The following is a 21,536-nucleotide window of genomic DNA, read 5'->3' as shown; positions in this document are numbered from 1 at the left end:
AAAAAGAAGATCAGAAAAAAAAAAAAGGAAATAAAGTTTCAAAGCCACAGGGACATAGTGGAAGCATCAAATGAACCCCTATTAGCTACAGCCAGGTTCTCTTGCCACTCAGTGACAGAAGGCAGCAGGCCTGGAAATTAGGTGGCTGGGCTTGTGGCTCAGCAGTAGAGCACTGGCCTCAAATGTGCATGACCCTGGGTTTGATCCTCAGCACCACATAAAAATAAGCAAGTGAAATAAAGGTATCGTGTCCAACTACAATTAAAAATAAATAAATAAATAAATATTTAAAAATAAAGAAAGGAGGAACAGAATCCCTCCAACTAAAGGGTTCCAACCTCGGTGGAGGTGGGGGTGGGAGGAGTGTCTGAAAAGGTGTCCCAAGGCAGGTCACTGCTCTTCCAGCCACATCTCTAGATGGCCTTGGACAGGCCACAGCAAGAGTGGGGGATCGGGTTTCCCATCCGCAAGAGTAAAGGGCAGGGCAGAAGGCTGGGGGTCCAGCCGGTAGGAGTGGAAAGTGTGGGGCGGAAAGTGTGGGGCGAGGGCTAGGGGTCCTGTCGCAGGAGTGGGGAGAGTGGGGGAGGGATGGGGGGGTCCTGCTGAAGCCAGATTTAAAGTTAGGTAGTCAGTGTAGTTAGGTAAATCGGGTCTAATACCTAGTGAAATCTAAAATGGAGGCCAGGCTGACAATGATTCCGGCAAACGCATGAATGTTAATGAAGGCCCAGAAAAGCCCCTAGGCCCAAAGTCCATCCCAAAGAAATGTTAATGAACAGCCCCCAACAGATTTGGAGATAGCCCATCCCAGAGAAGTGATAATGAAGTCCTTCCTGCCCAGATTACTCCTTTGGCCCACCTGTGTCCCACCCCTCTGGCCTTCCCACCTACATTCCATCACCAAAACTATAAAAAGGGGAGAGAACCCCACTTCCACGGAATCCACCTCTTGGGTCCCCTCCTTCCTCCGGGAGAAGTCTTTTCTGCTGTCCTTTAATAAACTTCTAATCTCTACTCTGACCTTGCCTCCCCTCCGCGTGTTCTCTGGCGTTATTCTTCGACATCGGGAAGCAAGGACTCGTCACCCGCCGAGAGCGGTAACTCTGCCCCAGGATTGGGGGAAGTGGGGCAAGGTCTGGGGGTCCTGAGGCTGGAGTAGGGGGAGTGGGGGAGGGCTGCGGGCCCAGCCGCAGGAGTGGGGTCCTGCCGCAGGAATGGGTGAGGGCTGGGGGGCCCTGCCCCAGGAGCGGGGGGAGGGCTGGGGGTCCTGCCCCCGGAGTGAGGGGAGTGGGGTGAGGGCTGGGGGGTCCTGTCAGCAGGAGTGTAGGGTGTGGGACAAAAAGGAGGAGTCGCCCCAGGCGGCAGGCGACCGGAGACGGAAGGCAAGCTCAGCGCCAGGCGCGGAACCCGAGACGACTTTGGCGGAAACCGCTCAGCGCGGGTTAAGCGGCGTGGCGCACAGGCCCGGCCCAGGTAGAGCCCGGGCGCGAGAGGCGCAGGGCGCCGGCAGGGGGCACACGAGCCCCCGGGGCGAAGGATCAAGTGTGCGCATGCGCCGAGTCCTGCCCACACGTGGGCGGTGCCTTCTTGGATTGGGTAGCCCCGCCACGTCGGGCGGGAGCGTCGTCGCGTCCGGTGACGTCTCCCGCGGGCGTCGGCAGGGTTGGCGGCGTCGGCAGCCGTGTCGGCGGCGGCGGCGGGTGGGAAATGGCGGAGTACCTGGCCTCCATCTTCGGCACCGAGAAAGACAAGTGAGTGAGGGCCGTCCTCCGGCGCTCGGGCTGGGCGCGGGCAGGGCGCGGGGCCGGGCGGCAGGCAGAGCGCGGCGGGCGGGAGCGCGGCCTTCCGGCCTCGCGCGCCTGGGCCGCCGCCTCGTGGGCCACGCAGCGGGCGGGTGGGGCGCGCCGCGGCCTGGACCCCGGACTCCCGCCCGCCGTGGCCGCCGAGGGTCCGGGCCCGGCCGGCGCCGACTCGTTTTCTCCAACTTTCAGCCTGCGGCACGCCGGCCCCAACCCCAGCCTCGCCAGCGTCCGGTCGCCGGCGGCACGGGGTCGTGGTGGTCGGGGCAGGTCCGCGGAGCCCGCCTGCTGCCCGCCCCAGCCCTGGCGGGCCGGCGGCGCGACCCTGAAGTGGGAAAGCGCAGCCAGACGCCGGATTAGCCGCGCCGCGGCCACGGAGGCCCTGCTCCCGGAGCGCTCGGGAGTCGCGCTTCCGATGCGAGCAGAGTTTGGGGTTCTTTGGGGGTTCGTTTTTTTTCCTTCCGGTAAAGGTTGCATGTCTTCTTCCCTCATCAGCTGTTAGGTTAAAAGTGAAGAATCAAATTTCGCTTGTGTTTGGTTGCCGTGTTGGCACGTGTTAATTTCAGTGTGTTGGCTGAAGTTTAGGGTAAAGAGAAGTCTCCAGACGCTTTGAAGGATAATTCCTACTTTGAAAACCCAAAGCCTAAGCGTCTGGCATAATCTACTCCCAGTAAGTGGTAACCGTCTTGGCATTCTTGAGCGCCATGCAAAGCTTATGCAAACATCTGTTTTTTCTGGTAAGCCCCTAAATTTGTCATAGATAATATTTTTTGATGCCACTTTTTCAAATACTATTGAAATGTTTCTGTTTTCCAGGCTGGAGGCTGCCCTGTCAAATGTCTTCTTTACACAGGATAGAATCCCCTGTCTTGTTTGGGAGAGGGGATGTATCTCTTTCTAGAAATCTCACGCCAGAATCAGCAGTCATAGTCACTGGAGAAACATACATTGGATATCAGCTATGGGACATGCTGGGAACTCAGAGATTCATAAAATTTGGGTCTTGTCTTTAGGGATTGTAGTGGGAGGGAGTGTCAAGATTAATTAAAGTAAAATACCTTAAAATATTTGAAACTCTGTGGAAGAGTGTGTACCTTAAATGCTCTGAGGTATAGGAGGTGGCTTGGGAAACAGGCCTAATATGTCCTTGGACATGGAAGCTGCAGGACTTATGCATGCAGAACCAGGGACATCAGTTCACCTTTTCATGTGTATTTCTGTGTGCTGTCACTGGGTGTTGTGAGAGGCTGTCCTGTGTGGCTTGTTACTCCAGTAACATTTTTACATTCCTGCTTTAGGCATATTTCTCCCTCTTAAGGCAGAATCACACATGTCATGGTTTCAATTCAGAAAGTTTATTATCTAGGTCACTTATGTGCTCATTTCAGGGAGTTGCATGGGCTTAACTTCAGGAAACAAGATCAGCTCCTAAAAAATGAAAGCTATGGTTTCTATTAACTTTTTTTTTTCCTTTTTTAATTAAAGCTAGAAGATAGATGTGGGACTACTCTACCAATTTTAAAAAATATATATGTAACTATGCACGTTAAGTTATGGCCATTTTCTAGCTTCAAGTATAAATCAGCCTTTTTAGTGGTTTGTTTGTGGTAGTAAACCTTTTTTCTTATGGCATTTCATTTCGGAGTTATACTAAGAAAATCACTAAAGTTACCTGCCCCCCCCCAAAAAAAAAAAAGTTTTGATTAATTTACTAAGCTCTAAATAGCGAATTGGTTGAAATGAAAGCCCATCACTGGAAGTACAGGAACAAGGGTTATTTTATCTCTATGGGATAATTGAATATTAATTGTTCAAGCAATGATTTTGCTCATTCTGACATTTGTTAAATAAGGAATTTATTTTCACTTGAGTTCATTAATATGTTATTATCTGATCAAGTTAGGTTATCTAAAGTCAGAGTTACTTCTAAGTTTGAGAATTATACATAGTGATTATTTTCCTTTCTTGATAAATTTACAAACCTTCCCATCTTGATTGCTGTCTGGTAATAGCTAACAATCTTCGTGGCTAATCAATCATGTTTCATTGAAAGTTGAGGCCATTAGGGTTGACTTCCTGAACATGTCCTTGCTAAAAAATTGCATCTATAGAGCAGCACTTTCACTCTGCAAGGTGAAACTTGAATGAAGTCCATCTAGTACAATTTCATAATTCCTCACAGATTTCGCCACATTACTTGGCATTACCGTCGTGCAGGTGCTGATTGCAACTTGTTCTGGGTGATCAATGTATTTACAGTAGAGACAGATGATCTGAGATAGTTTCTAAGACATGCTTGATCCCTTGATTTCCTGTTTACTTCATACTTATTTGTAAATCTTCTCTTGGTCTTATGGGTTGTAGGAGAACCTGAAATTTGTTTTCTGTTTTCCTTGGTGGTAGTATTAAATGAGTCCTGTGTATGAAGCACATATATGTTGTATCTGATTCTCAGAACAGTGTCAGGTTGGCTCCTTCTCATTTTACAGACAGCATCTGTGACCTGCAGAAGTGGGGAACTTGTCCAAGCCAGGCAGCTGGTAGAGTTGGGGTTTCTCTTCTCCCTATACCCTGCTGGTGTCCTCCAGAATTTTATCATGGACAAAATAAAGGATAGGGCTTAGGTTTAACTTATACTAAATACTTGATTTAATTAAGAAAAACCAGAAGAGTAAAAGTGAAAAAGAGTAATCCTAAGATATTGCAAGGAAGAGGAAGGTGCCACACAGAAAAACTGCCTGCGCTTTTGTGAAGTAAAAGGAAAGTAGTTGGATGGTATATATATCATGTTAATGGCATATTCCCTTTTGATATTGTCACAGTAAAATAATCAGCTCTTGTTTTCCCTTGCAGAGTCAACTGCTCATTTTATTTCAAAATTGGAGCATGTCGTCATGGAGACAGATGCTCTCGGTTGCACAATAAACCGACCTTTAGCCAGGTTTGTTTGTTTTTTCTTTTCTGTTTTCATGTAAATTTACCAAAATTTTGTATTTTTCAGAGGCACTTAATGGTTTCCATATATTGTCTTTTTTCCTCTAGTTTTATTTTGTATTTGTGTTCATGTGTCCTTTTGTTTAAGTGAGAATGAAGCAGGTGAACCACCCATAGTGGGAGGTCCCTTATTCTTCTTACTAGAGAAACTTTTTAAAAATAAGTTAAATGTTTCTGTGTTGGCTGTGACTGATGTTGACTGCACCTCTTGTCCAGGCTGTGGTGGATGCAGAGTGGGCTTTCTGCTCTTTGCTCTCTCTAGACAGTAGAGTGATTCAGCCACTGGACAAGGGATGTTGGCACGGTTGTCTGTCAGCAGGCCGACACACTGTGCTGCTGAGTTCCTCTGATACCCCAGAGAAGTTCCCACTTTTACACCCCAAGTTGAGCAAGCAGCAAGTTGCACCATGTTGGAACCATTAAGATGAAACTTAATAGTAGAAGATAAGCATACCTTGTCCATAGCAGGCCTGTTCAATTAATTGAGAGATACCTGTTATCTTGAGCTGAGTTCAATCTTTGGGGGGGGGGGTGATTGTTTTGTTTTTGATAGTTGGTTTTGGCAGATTGAAGAAAAGGCAAGGATCTGTGCCCTACAAGGGCTTACTGATGGATTGAAAGGACAAAATACTTCTAATAGTAGCAGAAAGTGTCATTAAGTCTGTCTGGACTGAGACTGAGGAGCCCCTTTCTCATCACCCCATACACAAGGTGCACTTGGACCCTTTGGTGGCTACAGTGCATAGCTCTCAGAAGCTGCTGGACTCAGCCTCGAATACACACCTTTCTGTTGATGATTTATCCTTCTCACAGACTGGATGTATTCTTTAAATAAGAAAATCAACCGGTAGAAGTGAGTTGGAAGAGAGACATTGATGTTTTAAGTCTCTGGGAAAACCTTACCACATAATGTTTTTTAAAAGAGAAGCACATAATGCCTTTTTCCTCACAACATTCCTCATGATTACATGGTTAGTGTAACAAAAATCTCCTCTTTAATAACCAAACATGTCCCTGTTTGTTTTTGTGAATTTCGAAATATCAGAGAACTTGCTTTAAGTTTTCTATTATAATTGTGTTTTAATTTGAATTATTAGCTAAGTCTCCCCAACTAAACTAGTGGCTATAGATTGTGCAGTAACCAAGTCTTTGAAATCTACCCCGGTTTTTTATTCTGGGGAAAGTACACATCAGGTATCTGGCTGTTTTCTCCTTAAGAATGCCCTTTAACTGAGCCAGAACACTTGATTTTTCTTCTTTCTGAATCATTGATCTCTTCAGGAGGTTAAATGTGAAGTTGATTTGAATACTGTGGATTAGAACATGGAGGTGCTTCCATTAAAATTTGATGGGATCAGCAGTATGAGGTCAGTATCTTGTGTTGGTTTGGTTTGTTAGTTGGAGGTAATCCTAGTTGCCCCCAATTTTAATGGAACCACTTCACCCCTTTATTTGAAGTTTCGTGCAGCAAACAGCCACTGCCTGAGGGAGCCCTGTAGTGAGTTTTATCATTGAGTATCCAGGCTCTGTTTAGCTTATAGTCAGTGCTCACACCTGTGATCCCTGAGGAAGCTGTGTAGAATCAAGTTTTTGGAAACCTCCAAGGCCCAAGATGAGTTGACTCAGGGTAGCCCCTGATGGGTAGGGAGGGTGCTGGGCCCTGAGTGAAGGTGGCTGTTTTATTCTCATGGTTCAGGGTGTGCATTCTGAGTTCAGCCCTTCCTCCAGGTGGGTTCCAGCTCAGGCCTGCAGGAACGTCCCTTGGTACCATGCCTCTTTAAAGATAGCTCAGAGTAGAACTGACTGGGTGACTAAAATACTTTAAAGATGCTTTCTTCACACCCCTGTTATTAAGAATGAATATTTATTTTTCTAAATCATGCAGTGTGTTGGTTCAGCTTGTAAATCTCTAGCATAATTCAGGGTGGGTTTCTTTGTAAGCTTCTTACAGTGATGTGGACAAGATTCATGTAATATATTAGCTTACTAACTCAAACATGGTTTGTTTTTTCAGACAACTTGATTTTAAGAAGAACGGTACAGTGTAAGGTTTCAAGTCTGCCTGATCCAGTTTTAAAGCACAAGGGCTAAAAGGATTTTTTTCCTTAAAAGAAGGATCGGAAAAGAGCAAATGTTTTAACTATTGTATTATGTAAACAGAGATCCCACCAAGAAAGTGTAAATAAGAGTCAGGTATCCATGACAACTTGGTGTGCCTATTTTGCTAAGACCAGAGAACTTGATGTACTGCATACAGTTGAGTTATGCATTTGGTTGAGAAAGATGATTTTGTGTGGGGAATATGATTATAATGTGAGTTTTTTGACATCTTCGTGTCTGCTGGCTTGAAGTACAAGAAAATGTTAGTGTTCTATTATTTATCTTGTATTAAAGCACTTTACTATTGGTAACGGGGACCACAAAACAACAGTTACAGTTTCTTCTTGGTTGCTGGCTGACTTGACCCAAGTCACTGCTCAAACTCTGTTTTCATAATATGATGGTTTTGGTATACTCTGCACAAGACAAAGTGTCTGACTTGCGGGAAAAAACAACAAACGTTTAGCCATTTGCAAACAAATTGTCTCTTTGCAATTGTCTAATATATGCACAGCAGCCAGTAGAATTCCCCTTTTTATTTTTTTTTCCCCGCAGACCATCTTGATTCAAAACATCTATCGTAATCCCCAAAACAGTGCACAGACGGCTGACGGCTCACACTGTAAGTCCCACAGTTGGAGAAATTTTTTTAAAACGATGGTGTTCAAGAGCCCACTCTTAATTGAGACATAATGTTGGCTCTGAGCTGCTGACATAGAGCTGTTGCAAACAGGACAAGGTGCTGGAACAGCGTGGCGCACACAGCCAGAACTTGATATGGGCCATGTTCAGGAGGCTCTCCTAGGAAGGGTCACTGGCGACCTCTTCCATTGACTGACATCTGTCTGGAAAGCGTCCGTCCACGTGAAACGGGTTTTAATGTTAATAGCCGGTCATTGGTCTTTACAGTGACTGAACCCCTGGCCTTTATTAAGTTCTTTCTGTAAAATTTAAAATGCTAGGAATATTGAGGAAATCAACAAGGTAAGTTGCCCAATAAGTGTGGGTTCTATTTCACCATTATAATTTTTCCTCTAGGAAGTGGAGATTTCATGAAATGTAATTATTGTATTTCTCGAATTATTAGCAATTTTTTCACCCGTTTATAGAGGTGCTTTTCTTTCTCATTTGTTAAGCTTTCTGTCACACCTGAGGACACTGGTAGTCACCTGGCAAGCTATTTGCATTCTTACTTGGATTGGAATTTTAAAGTGGAGCGTTTTTACATTCTATAAACAGAAGTACAGTATTGGCATCTCATGAGATCTCTGTTGCACTGCAGTGTTAGGGTAGATCAAGACAGCCACCAACTAAGGGAACATCTCTGCTTCTGAAGAAAATAACCTCCTCTTTTTTCAGCACTGACTCTCACCTGAAGCGATCGCCAAAGGCAACCGGTTAAGTGTTTACATTTAATTTTCCGTAATATAAAGTTGTTGCGTTTTGTATTTCAGACCATTGCCCTCTTGAACATTTACCGTAACCCTCAAAACTCTTCCCAGTCTGCTGACGGTTTGCGCTGTAAGTTCATACAAGTTCCTTCCCTGGTTCCCTGGGCTTGCGTGTCAGAGCTCAGTGCCCACTCCATCTGGTCTGCTGTGCTAGTGTCGAGGACCACGTTCACTAGAGGTGGCAGGAGTGTGTCCCACTGATCCCGTGGAAGCCTCTGTTGGAGATCTGAACTCCGGCCCTTTGTGCCAGAGCAACAGTGACTGGAAAGGGCACTCTTTGAAACAGTTCGGACCTGCTGCTCTTTCTTTCTCACTTGGACTGTCATCCTGGGATTGAGTTCAAGTTCTGCTCTTCCCTCTTAAGAGCAGCAGTATCTGAATGTTTCTCACTTTCTGAACTCTCAAAAACAAATTGATTTGAATTTTTTTAGGTTTTTTTTTCTCATTAGCCTTTTCACTAAAACTCCATTTTGGAGGTCTTGCTTTTAATTGCAAGAGCTTGTTCTGTATTACCCAGTGAAGGTCTGTAGCTTGTGTAGACCTCTCGGTTTTCCTCCACACGTGTGGTGTACTCCATTCAGATAGGCGCAAGACACTGTTTGGGGCCGCCTGCTTTGCCTAGATAAAATCTCCAACTGCCAGAGTTAAGTGCTGCTTTGGGGAAATAAAAGGCACTTAGTGGGGAAACAGTTCTAAACTGGCATTCAGTAAACATTACCAGTTTCTTCCTGTATTGGGAAATCTGTTTAAGTTGTGAATATTTATAGAGTGGAAGTTTGTAAGTGTCCAGCAGTAGAACCATTGGGAATTAGTCATTTGTGGGTAAATTGAAATGAACTCCTGGACTCTAGTTAGAATAAGGAGTCAAAACCAAAGGGTCAGACCTCTCACCGGTTTATTTTAAAGTAAAAATTAATAAAGCTGTCCTTGGATAGCACAGACCTAAATCAAGCACACCCTTAAACCTGAACCTTTCCATTATAGGGTAACGTACCTTGGGTAAATGGTCCTGGGGGCAGGGGGCCATTGCCCACTGGAGCTGGCCCTCAAGTAGGGGTGCCTTGGTGCACCTTTCCATGTGAGATGGGATTTTCTTGTAAACTTCCTGCTAAGATGCTAAATGTTTTTGTATGCTAATACTCACTTGATAGAGCTTTCTCTCCCTGAATCTGGTAGTTGCAGGATTTACTTGGTAATCCTTGGTTTAAAATACCTGGTGTTTTGTTTTTTGGTTGTTCGCTTTTTAAAAGAAATAAGGTGCCAGTAGTGGAGGGAAATAAACATTTAAGTATGGACTTTTGTTAACCCTGGGGTGAAGATAAATGAGAAATAGATGATTAACAGTTATTAATAAATCTCTGCCCTGGTTGTTCACTTGGGGACTGCGTATGCTTCATTGACCATAGTGTTGCATTAGTTTTCTTTGTATCTTTATTTGCAATTCACAGTACTCTTATTTTGCATATGCTACAAACTGAAAGTTTAGCTGTTACTAAATGTTCCAATTCTGGGGTCCATCCAGATTGTACAAATTAAATGGATTTATAATTTTGGGTTTTAGAAAGAAAATCAGTTCCTAAATGAAATCACTGGCTCTGCCCTTTCATACCTAGGAAAATTAGCTTCATGTGCAGGAATTGAAGTTAAACATGAGTCCCAGTTTTTGAGTGACACTCTTCTAAGAAAACTAGTTGTTTTTCAAATTTGTGTTATTAAAATTTGTATTATTTAAAATATACTGAGTCATCTAAGTAGTTTCCATTTGGTTACTATGTACCGATCTCTGCCTTTCAAGTTATTTTCACTAAAAAATTCTAAGCAAAATGAGTGTAGCCAGTAGTTCAAAAGAGCTACCACAAAAAACTTCTCAAAGCTGCTAAAACTTTAAGTTCTTTTTCTTTTCACATTCTTTCTGATACGGAAAAGGAAATGGATTGTAAATCATGTTCAAATCCACCCCTGGAATGGGCTTCTGGCTTCCTGCTGTGTTGAGTTCCACTCAGGGACCAGGTGCTCCTGACAGCTGAGTTGGGCCTTTTGTGGTTCCAGTGGCAGGTTGGCTGTCAAAGTCATATAGGTGTTGCCTAGCACATTCATTCAGTCTTGGATTGTAAGGCAAACTGTGTTTCTGGAAATTCAAAAATAACTAAAACAGCCTCCATTAATTTAAAAAGAGGACTTATTCTCAGAATAGAAAATAAGTTAGCTATTATCTTTGAGAATGAATAAAAAGGGTTTTGAGTGAGCTCAAAGGCAGCCCAGTCTGTGTAGTCACACACCCCAGTCACAGATGCCCTTGGTGGGCTGCGCCAAGTGAGGTAGCGAGGTTTGTCAGCTAACCTCTCATCCAGGAGCGTGGCCGTGGAAGGTAACAATTGGAGACCCAGCCAGCCCAGCCTTGAAGCCAGCTGGGCCTTTGGCCCTGACCTACCTGTTTGGAACATGACTTCATTGACCTGCCAGCTTTACGATTTCTCAAATTTAGATTACGAGAACTCCAGAATTCTAGAATAGTAAAATTTGATAGCAAAAATGATGATGGGAATAGAATGTAAATTTGCAAAATTATCCATGCAATGGGTATGATTTCACTTAGTGCATGTAAATTGTGAAGGGTGAACTTGATAAAAATAGTTCTGGGGCATAAAAGAATGCTTTTTTTTCTGTAAGGCATCATGACTTTACGTTTACTCAGGGCATCCAAAATACTGAAGTTGTAACTGGTTAATGGTCCTGCTGAGTCTCTGATCGCTTGGGTTTTAATCGCATCAGAAAGAACTTTCTAGCCTTCTGTGGCTGGTAATGTATAGAAAAAACTAGTTAGGCACATAAGCTCTTAATCGTTTGCCCTGATTTCAGCTTTTATTTTAATAAAGGGGAAAAGTAGTGTGCTTACTTGACCTCTATTCTAAATCTTAAAGGAAGGAAACTTATTGTCAAGTCTTAATTTGAGAGTCACCCTTCCCTCGCATTTCCTGAAAATACAGCCCTTTGATGCTGATTAAAACTGGTTGTGATTTTTAGTAGCCAAAATTGAGACTGCCGGGCGTTCACAGTCTCAGCACGCTCTAAGTCACTGGCAAGCCGGTGCTCCTGTAGCGTGCAGCGCTGGCCTGCTGTTCCTCTAGACAATCGTGTGTGTCAATGTAGCAGTTGAACTTTAAAGAGGAGAGTTCTGGGCGGCCGCCTTCTAACCAGCAAGATCTCTCTTGTTTGTAGGTGCCGTGAGCGATGTGGAGATGCAGGAGCATTATGATGAATTCTTTGAGGTGAGACCATGGACTGCACACCTCCTCACCGTATCTGCTTGGAGGGATTAATACTCACCCCCTGAACACACATGAGTGCAGTTAGTGACGCCGGGCTTGGCTATTTCACAGTCCTTAAACCACTGTGTTCTCCCTTCAGGAGGTTTTTACAGAGATGGAGGAGAAGTACGGGGAAGTCGAGGAAATGAACGTCTGTGACAACCTAGGAGATCACCTAGTGGGGAACGTTTATGTCAAGGTAGGACACTGGTTGGCTGGCTGAGCCTGGTGACCAAGGACTGTTGCCCTTTGAGCTGCTGGCCTTAAGATCATGAATGTGGGGACTTAGGAATTTTGATGTGGTAACTCAGCACTCCCAGTCATGGCTTTGATATCCGAGGCCGCCAGCCTACACCCTGTCAACAGGATTGGGAGGAAGGACAGTGCACCATGGTTGTCATCACTGTGGCAAGGGACATAACTGGGTTAGAGCTGTTTTGACTAGGGGCAACTTTATGTTTTGTGTCTTTTTCCTTTTTGTTCAATAAAATGCATTGCTTGTGCAATCACCTTTGCTCTTAGCATGTTGAATTTGAACATGAATGCAACATTTAGCATGGTCTTGGGCTGTGATGAAATTAATAGTTAAAAAAAAAAGGGAGCTATTGACTTCTGACTTCTCAGTTGTTGTGCACCACTATTCCATCCTAGAAATTTCACCTCAGTGTGTAACATGTAGCAGGATCAATGACTGAAAATGTGTTACTAAGGTGAGTGGCAAGCAGTTTTGTTTTTGTCTTTCCAGTTTCGCCGTGAGGAAGATGCAGAAAAGGCTGTGATTGACCTGAATAACCGCTGGTTTAATGGACAGCCAATCCATGCTGAGCTGTCTCCTGTGACCGACTTCAGGGAAGCCTGCTGCCGCCAGTATGAGATGGGGTGAGTGCAGGGCAGACCGCAAAGCCGCGTGTGGGCTGCGCATGCTCCAGCCCTCGCAGTGCATGACACACTTCTGGCTTTGACCCACAGAGAGTGCACACGAGGAGGCTTCTGCAACTTCATGCATCTCAAGCCCATTTCCAGAGAGCTGCGGCGGGAGCTGTATGGGCGCCGTCGCAAGAAGTGAGTACTCAACAACATGTGTGCTGTAGAACTTAATTTCACCCAAGACTAAACAGACTTCATTCCATTCTTTAAAAGGCACTTATTATTTATATGTATGTGCGTGTATTCTGTTTTTTAATGTGAAATATGCTTTTTGAAGAATGTTCACGATTTTATTTCTGAAGTGTAAATCAAACCTTAGTCACCAGAAATGTTAAGAAGGAGACCACTGAAATTCAGTGTGTGCGATAGTTTACTCTCCAGTTAGGTATTGTAGCTTCCTTTAAATACCATGTGCCTGTTGGTTCCTTTTGGTTTTGGGGGGAGTTGCTTCATTTTCTCTTGATGGGTGTCAGTTCTCTGTTTCTACTAGTGACAAAATTGGGTGCGGCAGTTATGTCACAGCAGAGAAAGTCAAGGCATTAGTGGTGAATAGGAAGAGTCACACTTTTGGTTAGGCTGAATTCTGATCTTAGAAGGGGTCTCATCCCTTTCTTGTTAAACATGTGTCAGGAAATGGAGTAGTGGGGATCCTCTGTTGCTACCAACAACAGGAAGCAGAGGAGAAAAAGAACTCTGCTCTCCTGCCCCAAAATAGGCCTCCTGGGCTCGGTAGTGGGTGTCCCTGGGGGGAGGGCCTGGTCAGAGTTGGGGGCAGGGTGCGTGTCAGGATCATGTATTATGGTGCTTTCCCGTGGTCATGTGAGTTGTTACTGGAGGAAGACGTAGAAGGTGGAGGGGTCATATCTTTGTCCCAAGACTATCTGAAGCGCTTCTCCCTTCAAAAGGGCTGTTGGCTGTTGCATTTTCAGGAGTGTTGGTGCTGATTACATGTTCCTTTCCTTGATTGCAGGCACAGGTCCAGGTCCCGATCCAGGGAGCGTCGCTCTCGGTCCAGAGACCGTGGTCGTGGCGGTGGAGGCGGCGGAGGAGGTGGGGGCCGCGAGCGTGACAGGAGGCGATCGAGAGATCGTGAAAGATCTGGGCGATTCTGAGCCATGCCATTTTTACCGTATGTCTGCTAGAAAGTGTTGTAGTTGATTGATCAAACCAGTTCATAATGGGAATTTTTTTTAAAAAACAACAAAAAAAAAACACAAAGATGGGTTTCTGAATAAAATTTGTAGTGATACAGTATTCCTGGTATAACTTTTTTCTTTTGGAAAGTTTTTAATTTAAATTTTCTTTATGCCAGTGATTCATTCTTAAGGTAAAGCTTATGTGCACATCTTGCTTTGGGTATAAATGAAAGTGTTTTAAATAAGCAAAACACACCAGGTGAGACGTTCATGCAGGAAAGTCAACTCCAGGTACATGCCTATTAGGTGGCCCAGAATTTCTCCTCCCGCCTGGTCACGAAGCCTGTGGAGTCTGTCCTCGCCAGTCAGGAGCCACCCCCTTTCAGCACATATTCTGGGGCACAGGAGCCTGCTCTGCGGTGAGGGGGTCCCAGACATTGTCGTTTCCTCTTGTTCAGTTTTGCTGGAAGAGCAACAGTGCTTGTTTAAAACAAACGTGCTGTTGTGTACTTTTACATTGGTGTGTGTGGAAATGAGTTTTGTCTGTTCATGGTATGGCCGGGGGGGGGGGGGGGTCAGTGACAGCTCCTGGTGAGTAGGGGGTCACATTCCCATCCCTGTACTCCCCTTGACCCCAGATGTCAGAACAGGAATTTCAGTTGGTCTAACGTTCGGATGTAATTGTGCAGATTCTTGTTTCCTCAACTGATCTGAGAGGGGCAAGGTGGCAGAAGTTGTACTTTGTGTCTAATAACTACCTGCTATTAGCTTTTCCTCCATTTTAAACATCTATTTAAGGGCTGAGGCTGTGGCTCAAGTGGTAGCGCGCTCGCCTGGCATGCGTGCGGCCCGGGTTCGATCCTCAGCACCACATACCAACAAAGATGTTGTGTCCGCCGAGAACTAAAAAATAAATATTAAAAAATTTTAAAATTAAAAAAAAAAACATCTATTTAAAATGTAAATGGAAAATGTCATTAGAAGTTTTTTCAGACATTGTTGTTGAAGATGAGCTGTCTGGAAGAGATGGCCCGAGACCCCAGAACACTGTTACTGCTGTCTGTCGTGTCCCTGGCCAGTTGGTGAAATACAGCCTAACAGTGTAGGCTGGTGCAGAGGCAAATGAAGCCATGACTTTTATACTTCTCGGTTCAGGATTGCCTGTTTGCCAAAACAACAAGTGATTTATTTTACAGTCACAATTCAAAACACTGGAAACAATACGTTTACAGTTTCCAATGCTTTGTCCTTTGGGATGGTCTTGTATACTGCTGTGTCTTGTAGGACTCTACCATGGCTACTCTTCAGTTCCACTTGAGTCTACTGGTTCCCAAGCTGGAAGCACAGTTTGTGTAAATTCCCCAGAAGTGTGGCGCTCAGCAGAGGGTTTCCAACTCTCAGATTGCCCATTGGGATTTTCTAACTTCCTTTCATCAATTTCTCCTTAATTTTGTAAAAGAATGTATATATTTTTTCTTCTGGAAATTAGGCTTCATGGGTTTGTGTTCTGTGCACAGGGACTTCTCACTACCTATGAGGAAGGCACAGCCCCTGAGTAGGCTCAACTTGCTCTCTGAGAGCCAACTACCTCAACTCCAGGGTTTTTTGGCATACATGGGCTTCACTAGCACAGCAGGGTGTGGTGACATTCTAGGTACACACCAGACATGGCGTGAGGAGGACCTGCTGAATGCCTGGTTAGCACTTTGGATATTCCAGCTGATGGTGCAGGGGATAGCAAGGGCCTTGCCATGGTCTGCATGTGGTCAAATGCCCATTATGATTGACAACTTAGTCCTTGGGGTGGCACTGTCTGGAGTGGTAGAACCCTTGGGGGATGGGGTCTAGTGGGAGTTTCTTGGATAACTGGGGTGTGCTCTTTAAGGGGATTGTGGGACCCTAGTTTTTCTGACTCGCTGTTTGGCAGTGTAAGTTCTTCCACACATACCTCTGCCAGGATGTGCTGCAGTGGAGAACTGAGCAGTGCTAGCACCATGCCCTTGAACCTCCAAAACTGAACTAATATTTCCTCTTTTTAAAGTTAGCTGCCTGTGGTTCACTTGAGCAACTTGGGAAGGGGTCTAGGAGAGGCCTTTTGTGGGGCAGCAGAATTCCAAAGGCTTTGGACATAGCAAAACTGGAACTGGGCCATGAGGAATGGGTGTTGAATTACCTTCCCTCGAAACCTCTACATAGGCAAGGGGAGTTGAGGTTGACATAAGACAAAGCGGGAAGATGGCTCTTCACCCCAATTAACCCACTTGCCTTTCTGAGAATCAGAATCTCTCTTTGTAGGAGCAGAGACAGGCTGGTGCCTTGTGCTGTCATAGTGTCTGATCAGCAGTGCTGGTGTTCAGACACCAGACTCCAGCCTGCCCTGCCCTGCCCCTGGAGATGGAGCTGCCTCAGGTGAATGCTAAGGTGGCTGATGAGGCCACTGACAAGGAAGAGCCAGGGCCCAGTGCTTCACATCTCATTGCCCAAATCATTGCTGCCTTTTTAATCAGAAATCCTTTATATGGAGTGAGTGGCACTGATAGAACCCATGGCACAGAGGTACATGCAGGGACCCCAGCTGTAAAAGTGGCACAAAAGCACAAGATACCACAGACTAGCAGCACAGCATAGTACATAGCATAGTACATGTGCCACAACAGTGGGATTCACTCCAGTAATTCAAAGATGGGCTTTTTCAAGGCTGATCTGTCCTGTGCATGGCTTCTTGGAGACACCCAGTTATGCTTATGTTATATTTCTTCCCCGTCTGTTTAGTGCATGATGCATACAGCAAGGTATGCTTGCTCCTCTGTGTGCTCCACTGTGCTAAAGACGGCCAGAAAACATGAGGAGAGGTTGAAGGGCGACAGAACTGATGGCTCTGGTGGGCCATGGGAAGACCTAGCTGGGGTCCTGCCTGGTGGAGGAGGGATTGTGCTGCAGTGTGTGTGGATGTTGGAGGCAGCATCCGGCTGCAGTTTGGAGTGATGCACAGAAGAGGGGCAAGAGTGGAGAAGCCTGACCAGGCAAGAGGGGCGGGGACTCTCCATGTTCTCAGCACTCTGATGGGGTGCACTGGTGGGTGCTGTTTTAATTTGTATGTCCCTGGTGACCAGTGACACTGCACCTTTTCATGCTGTTGGCCATTTGCATATCATTATGAAGGACTTCTTCTTTAAGTCTTGTCAATTCAAAATGTTGACTGAGTTGGCTGTTTGTGGCTTGTTCCTCGGGCCCTCCGCAGAGTGTGGAGAGGAGTCCTTTGTTGATGTACACTGCACACACTTGCCCCAGTGTTCGGATTGATCTTTACCTTCCCAACTTCCTGCTGATATTCTACCCTGAGCTTAATTTTTTTTTCCGTGTTCAAGTCTGATTATCTCCAGTCATTTCTTGTGTTTGTGTGAGATTGATTTTTCCTGCGTTCAGGTCAGCTGCTCCATCAGGGTCACTGGAGGCGGCCACTTTCCTCACTGAACTACAGGGCTCTGTGTGCTAAATCACTGACCACGGAGACTCTGGGTTCTCTTGGTCTTCCCTTTATCTGTGTGCTGTGGACAAACAGGATGTGGGCCAGCAGGACTGATGGTCAGTCAGGCAAAGACGAGAGGACTGAATGCCTCCAAGGAGTTTCACCTGCGTAGATTTGTTTTTCACTTTCATCAACTTTTATTACTGATGGCACTGATTAAAGAAATAATTCAGGTTTTAAGGCCAACAAACTTGTAAGATCACCCCCATGCCCGTGTCGGCCTTGGGACAGCCCACCTGAAGGAGGACATGGGTCTGCGGAGTGTGCGCTGTCACCAGGACGGCTGCCTGTTGCGAGGCTGGGAAAGGGATGAAAGACTAGGTCCCCAGGGTGTGAACCTTTTAAACAGGTAGTGTCCTGCAGCCCAGAAAAGTGACACGCAGAGTCAGGGCCTTGTCACCACACATTTGGACAATTCAGGAAAGAATCGTCCTAGGGAAGATGGGGCTGAGAGGCCAGGTGCAGTACTGTGGATGTCGTCTCCTGGGAACACAGTAACCCAGTATTCCTCAGTGTCCTCTCTGCCCACTGGGATAAGAAGGTGGTCACTCAGGGTAGGCCTCTGCTAAGGAAAAGTCCCGTCATCCATAGAGCCACATCCCTAGTACCCACCAATACTCCTCGGTGATCCTCCTGGTTCTCTGGATTAGCAGTTGACTTCTACTCCTAGAAGGTTTTGAGCCACGCCCCAGTGAACTAATGACCACCTACAGCCAAAGTGAACCCCCTGCCCCAGCCACTGGCTCAGGTAGTAGTGGGCCCCGCTGCCCACGAGGCTCCCATCCCAGCTGCTTTGTAGGAGACCCGATGAGAATAAGCCAGCCTTCTAAAACTGCCTGAGATTGAAAATGCGGCCCTTCTCACTGTCGGGTTCCTAAGAGAGAACAAATTCCAAAGCTGAAATTGCCTTTCCCCTCTTCATTGTTCAAAAAAGTGGAAGTTTGAGGTCTTTGAACTATTTTTTTTTCCCACCATATCTCAATCAAATAATCCTGAGACCAGCCAGGTGGCAGTCTTCCCTGTACCAAGGACAGCAGGACAAAAAAATCCAGAGCCGCTGCAAGTCCACGTGGCCCTTTCAAGAGAGTCCAGCATTCAGAGCATGGCAGGACTGTGGGCCTGTCCAAGGGGGTGATTTCTAAGTGGTGAGGGCACCCAGTGGGGACCCTCGTCTCAGGACAGACAGCAGTCTGGCTCAGAAGTGCCGGGTCTGCAGTGCGCTTCCCTGGGCGGGAGCACCCTGAAAGGGCACATACCAACCTCAACAGCAAAGCTTCAACGTGGAGGCGCTGCCTGTACTGGCTGGTGGACACTGTTCAGGGAACTGGGATCCTGTGAAGTGTCCTTTTGTTGTAGGTCGAAAAAGGTCAGTGGCTGAGTCTGTTTTTGTGTTCAACAAAATAGCTGGGACCAGACTTGGTGGCATGTGCCCATAGTCCCAGCTTCTTAGGAGGCTGAGGCAGGAGGACCACTTGTCTCAAGGATTCGAGACCAGCCTGGACAACATACTCCCCATCTTAAAACAAATTAATTAATAGATGTGTTTGGTCACAATCCTGGTGGCTGGGAAGTCCTTGTGAGGGCCAGTGGCTCCATGGGAGCCACCACAGAAGGGCCTCCCCAGGCCCCTGTCCCTGCACCTGCCAGAGGACTCTGCCCCTCTGGACTTCCCTGTCGCTGGAGGCTCCCCTGGTGAGAACATGGTACCCCCCTCCTGCACCCACTGTCCCTTGAGCCTCACCTTCCTCTAGCCCTGGTCTCAATTCTGCATTCCCTTTTGTGACAAAGGGAAGTGGCTAGGGCCATGGGGGCCACATGTCCTCATCTTCTGACCTGCCTGCTCCTCAACCCTCTCTGAGATTTCTATCCCATTGAGCCACAGAAACCACACTGGCCACGGCTGCCCCCACCATCAAATCCAGCGTCCCACCAAGCGCTCCTCCCACCTGGGCCCTGGCAGGGCCTGGCCGGTTGGAGCGCCCTTTTCCCTGAGCATGCCCTCCACTCGGCCTGCCTGGCCACAGTGGTCCCCGACACTCCAGGAAGTGAATGTTTTCTGGCCTCTCACTTTACCACCCCCACCCTACAGGTGGCATCTTCCCTCCCGTGGCTTCAGGTAGCACCAGTTAACTGACTCCTTCCAAATTCAGGCTCCTCTCTGAATGACCAACTAGTTTACCTGGTGGCTACGAGGCACCTCTGCCCCTTGGTGCCCAGCTGCTGGGACTCCACATGTGTAGTCCTGCACACCATCTCCTGGCCTTTCTGGGCAGACCTCACACTGCAGGCCTCTGCCTTCCAAATGCTGCTCACCAGCCTGGAGCAAAGCCACCTGCTAAAGCAGTGGACAGCCCTTTCCCCCACACAGCCGATTCTCACAGACACAAGCCTGCTCCCGAGCGTGCAAAGCCCCAGCAGGGTGAGCCAGAGTCCAGGAGATGGGTGGGGCGCACGTCACAGCATTTCCCGCACATGTCTAGCTTTTGCAATGATGGTAACGATTCACATGCTTGTAAAAACAAAAGAGGTGAAGGAGCAGGGACCCCAAAGCCGAACACAAACAAACGAACCTCGCTGAGGAGGCGAGTGCCCTGCTCCTGGGACCTTTGATGGCAACACTTGGACCTTGTGCCTTCAGCTAAAGACACAGATAATGACGCAAAGCTGACTCTCATCAATGGTAATGTTTTACCCAGAGGCACGAGTTCCAGTCCAACACTGACCCTGCACATTGTGAGATTGAGCAAGCAGGTGCTGGGCCGGACAGCATGAGCTGAAGTGGGCAAGTGGCAGTCACCAAACCCAAGTGCCCTTACTGACTCGAGGAGAAGCCGGGGCTAGGAGGAAGACTTCTTTGGAAAGCCAGAATCCCAGAGGATGGGGCTACGGCCATCGAGGCCATCTTAGTGCACTGAGGCACACAACAGGCTGGACGGGAGAGGAGCAGGGGCACCAGGCAGGGAAGAACTCAGCTGGAGACTTCCAGCTGCTGCCCCGGTGGCCTGACAGGAAGTTGTCCTGGTGACTCTTATCTGGGTGTCTTCAGCCCTTAAAGGGAGGAGAGAGATTGGGTAAGTTCAGGTCAAAACAACCAGTATCGTTGTTCTGGACAAAATATGCCGTCAGTGATTAATATGCTGTATGCAGAGCCAAGCAGAGACCTGCCTAGAGACAAGACAGCAGAGGAGACAGATGTGAAGACACAGCGAAGGCCCTGGAGAGTCACCAAGGTCACCATTATCATAAGCCACACGTCATAGGTGACATCTAGAGCAAAGCCAGTGTGGGATCCATGAAGCTTTGCTCAGCTGCTGGTCAGCTGGAAGCTAGGGAAAGTGCAGGGTGTGTCCAGGCTCCCCTGGGAGACAAAGGGTGAAGGAACCCTGGCTAGGTTTGGACCTGAAGGAGTCATGTGAGCCCCCCAGAACCATCTTTCCAGCTGGTTCTGGGTAGTAACTGGTGTGGTGTGTATATGTGGGGGTCTCCCTGCATTTACTAAGAGGGTCCAGAGAGGACCACCGAGTAGCCGTGAGCACATCTGGGGCCTGATCTGGGTTCTGACTTCCACGGTCAACTGACAGGAAGGACTGCTGCCCCCACTTTTAGGCAGCCAAGACTAAGTGCAGAGACCAGGTTGCTGGGGATTGAACCCAGGGTCTCACACGCATGTACTAGGCAAGAGCTCTACCACAGAGCTACGTCTGTCTCCTCCCTGTGTTTTAATTTTATTTTTGAGACAGGGTCTCACCAAGTTGTCAGACTGGCCTCAAACTTACTATCCTCCTCCCTATCTCAAAATAAAAAATAAGAAGGGATAAGAGTACAGCTCCGTTGTAGAGCATCCATGGGGTCAATCCCCAGTACCAAAAAAGAAAAAAAAAAACAACCTGCCTCCATCAGCTACATTCATTTCTAAAGGATTAGTACTTTCTCTTTTTTCATGGTCCTGGGCACTGAATGCAGGGACACTCTACCACTGAGCCACAGATCTGCTCCTTTATATTCTTCTATTTAGAGACAGGGTCCCACTAAATTGCTGAGGTTGGTCTCCGATTAGCAATGCTCCTGATTCAGCCTCCCAAGTTGCTGGATTATAGGCATGTGCCACTGTGCACAACCATTGGTTACGTCAGAAGTCCAAAAGTGGGGCTGGGGATATGGCTCAGGTGGTAGAGGGCTTGCCTCATATGCACAAGGCCCTGGGTTCAATCCCCACACCACAAAAAGAAAAAAGTCCCAAGGTGGAGAGCATGTGGCAGAGGAAGAATCACCCCCACACCCAATGGAAGGTG

The 21,536-nt window shown here is 46.9% G+C and overlaps 1 protein-coding gene across 4 annotated transcripts; it reads left to right on the top strand.

Moving 5' to 3' along the window:
* The first annotated feature begins 1,621 nt into the window (after positions 1 to 1,621).
* Positions 1,622 to 13,833, top strand: U2AF1 (U2 small nuclear RNA auxiliary factor 1). Of its 4 annotated transcripts, none has more exons than XM_081301415.1 (8): positions 1,622 to 1,751; positions 4,653 to 4,740; positions 8,348 to 8,414; positions 11,564 to 11,613; positions 11,753 to 11,851; positions 12,398 to 12,531; positions 12,622 to 12,714; positions 13,550 to 13,833. In XM_081301415.1, exons 1-8 carry the CDS (start codon positions 1,708 to 1,710, stop codon positions 13,689 to 13,691), a joined length of 717 nt encoding a protein of 238 aa, XP_081157541.1. In that variant the 5' UTR covers positions 1,622 to 1,707; the 3' UTR covers positions 13,692 to 13,833. The 4 variants fall into 4 exon arrangements, with proteins under 4 accessions (XP_081157541.1, XP_081157542.1, XP_081157543.1 ...); XM_081301416.1 differs by lacking the exon at positions 8,348 to 8,414 and adding an exon at positions 7,449 to 7,515; XM_081301418.1 differs by lacking the exon at positions 4,653 to 4,740 and having other exon boundaries at positions 1,694 to 1,751.
* The last annotated feature ends 7,703 nt before the right edge of the window (positions 13,834 to 21,536 follow it).

Source organism: Spermophilus citellus (genome assembly GCF_964194105.1).
Source record: "Spermophilus citellus genome assembly, chromosome: 7".
Classification (NCBI taxonomy): Eukaryota; Metazoa; Chordata; class Mammalia; order Rodentia; family Sciuridae; genus Spermophilus; species Spermophilus citellus.
The sequence above is the reverse complement of the archived record's forward strand: the minus strand, read 5'-3'. Positions and strand labels throughout refer to the sequence as shown.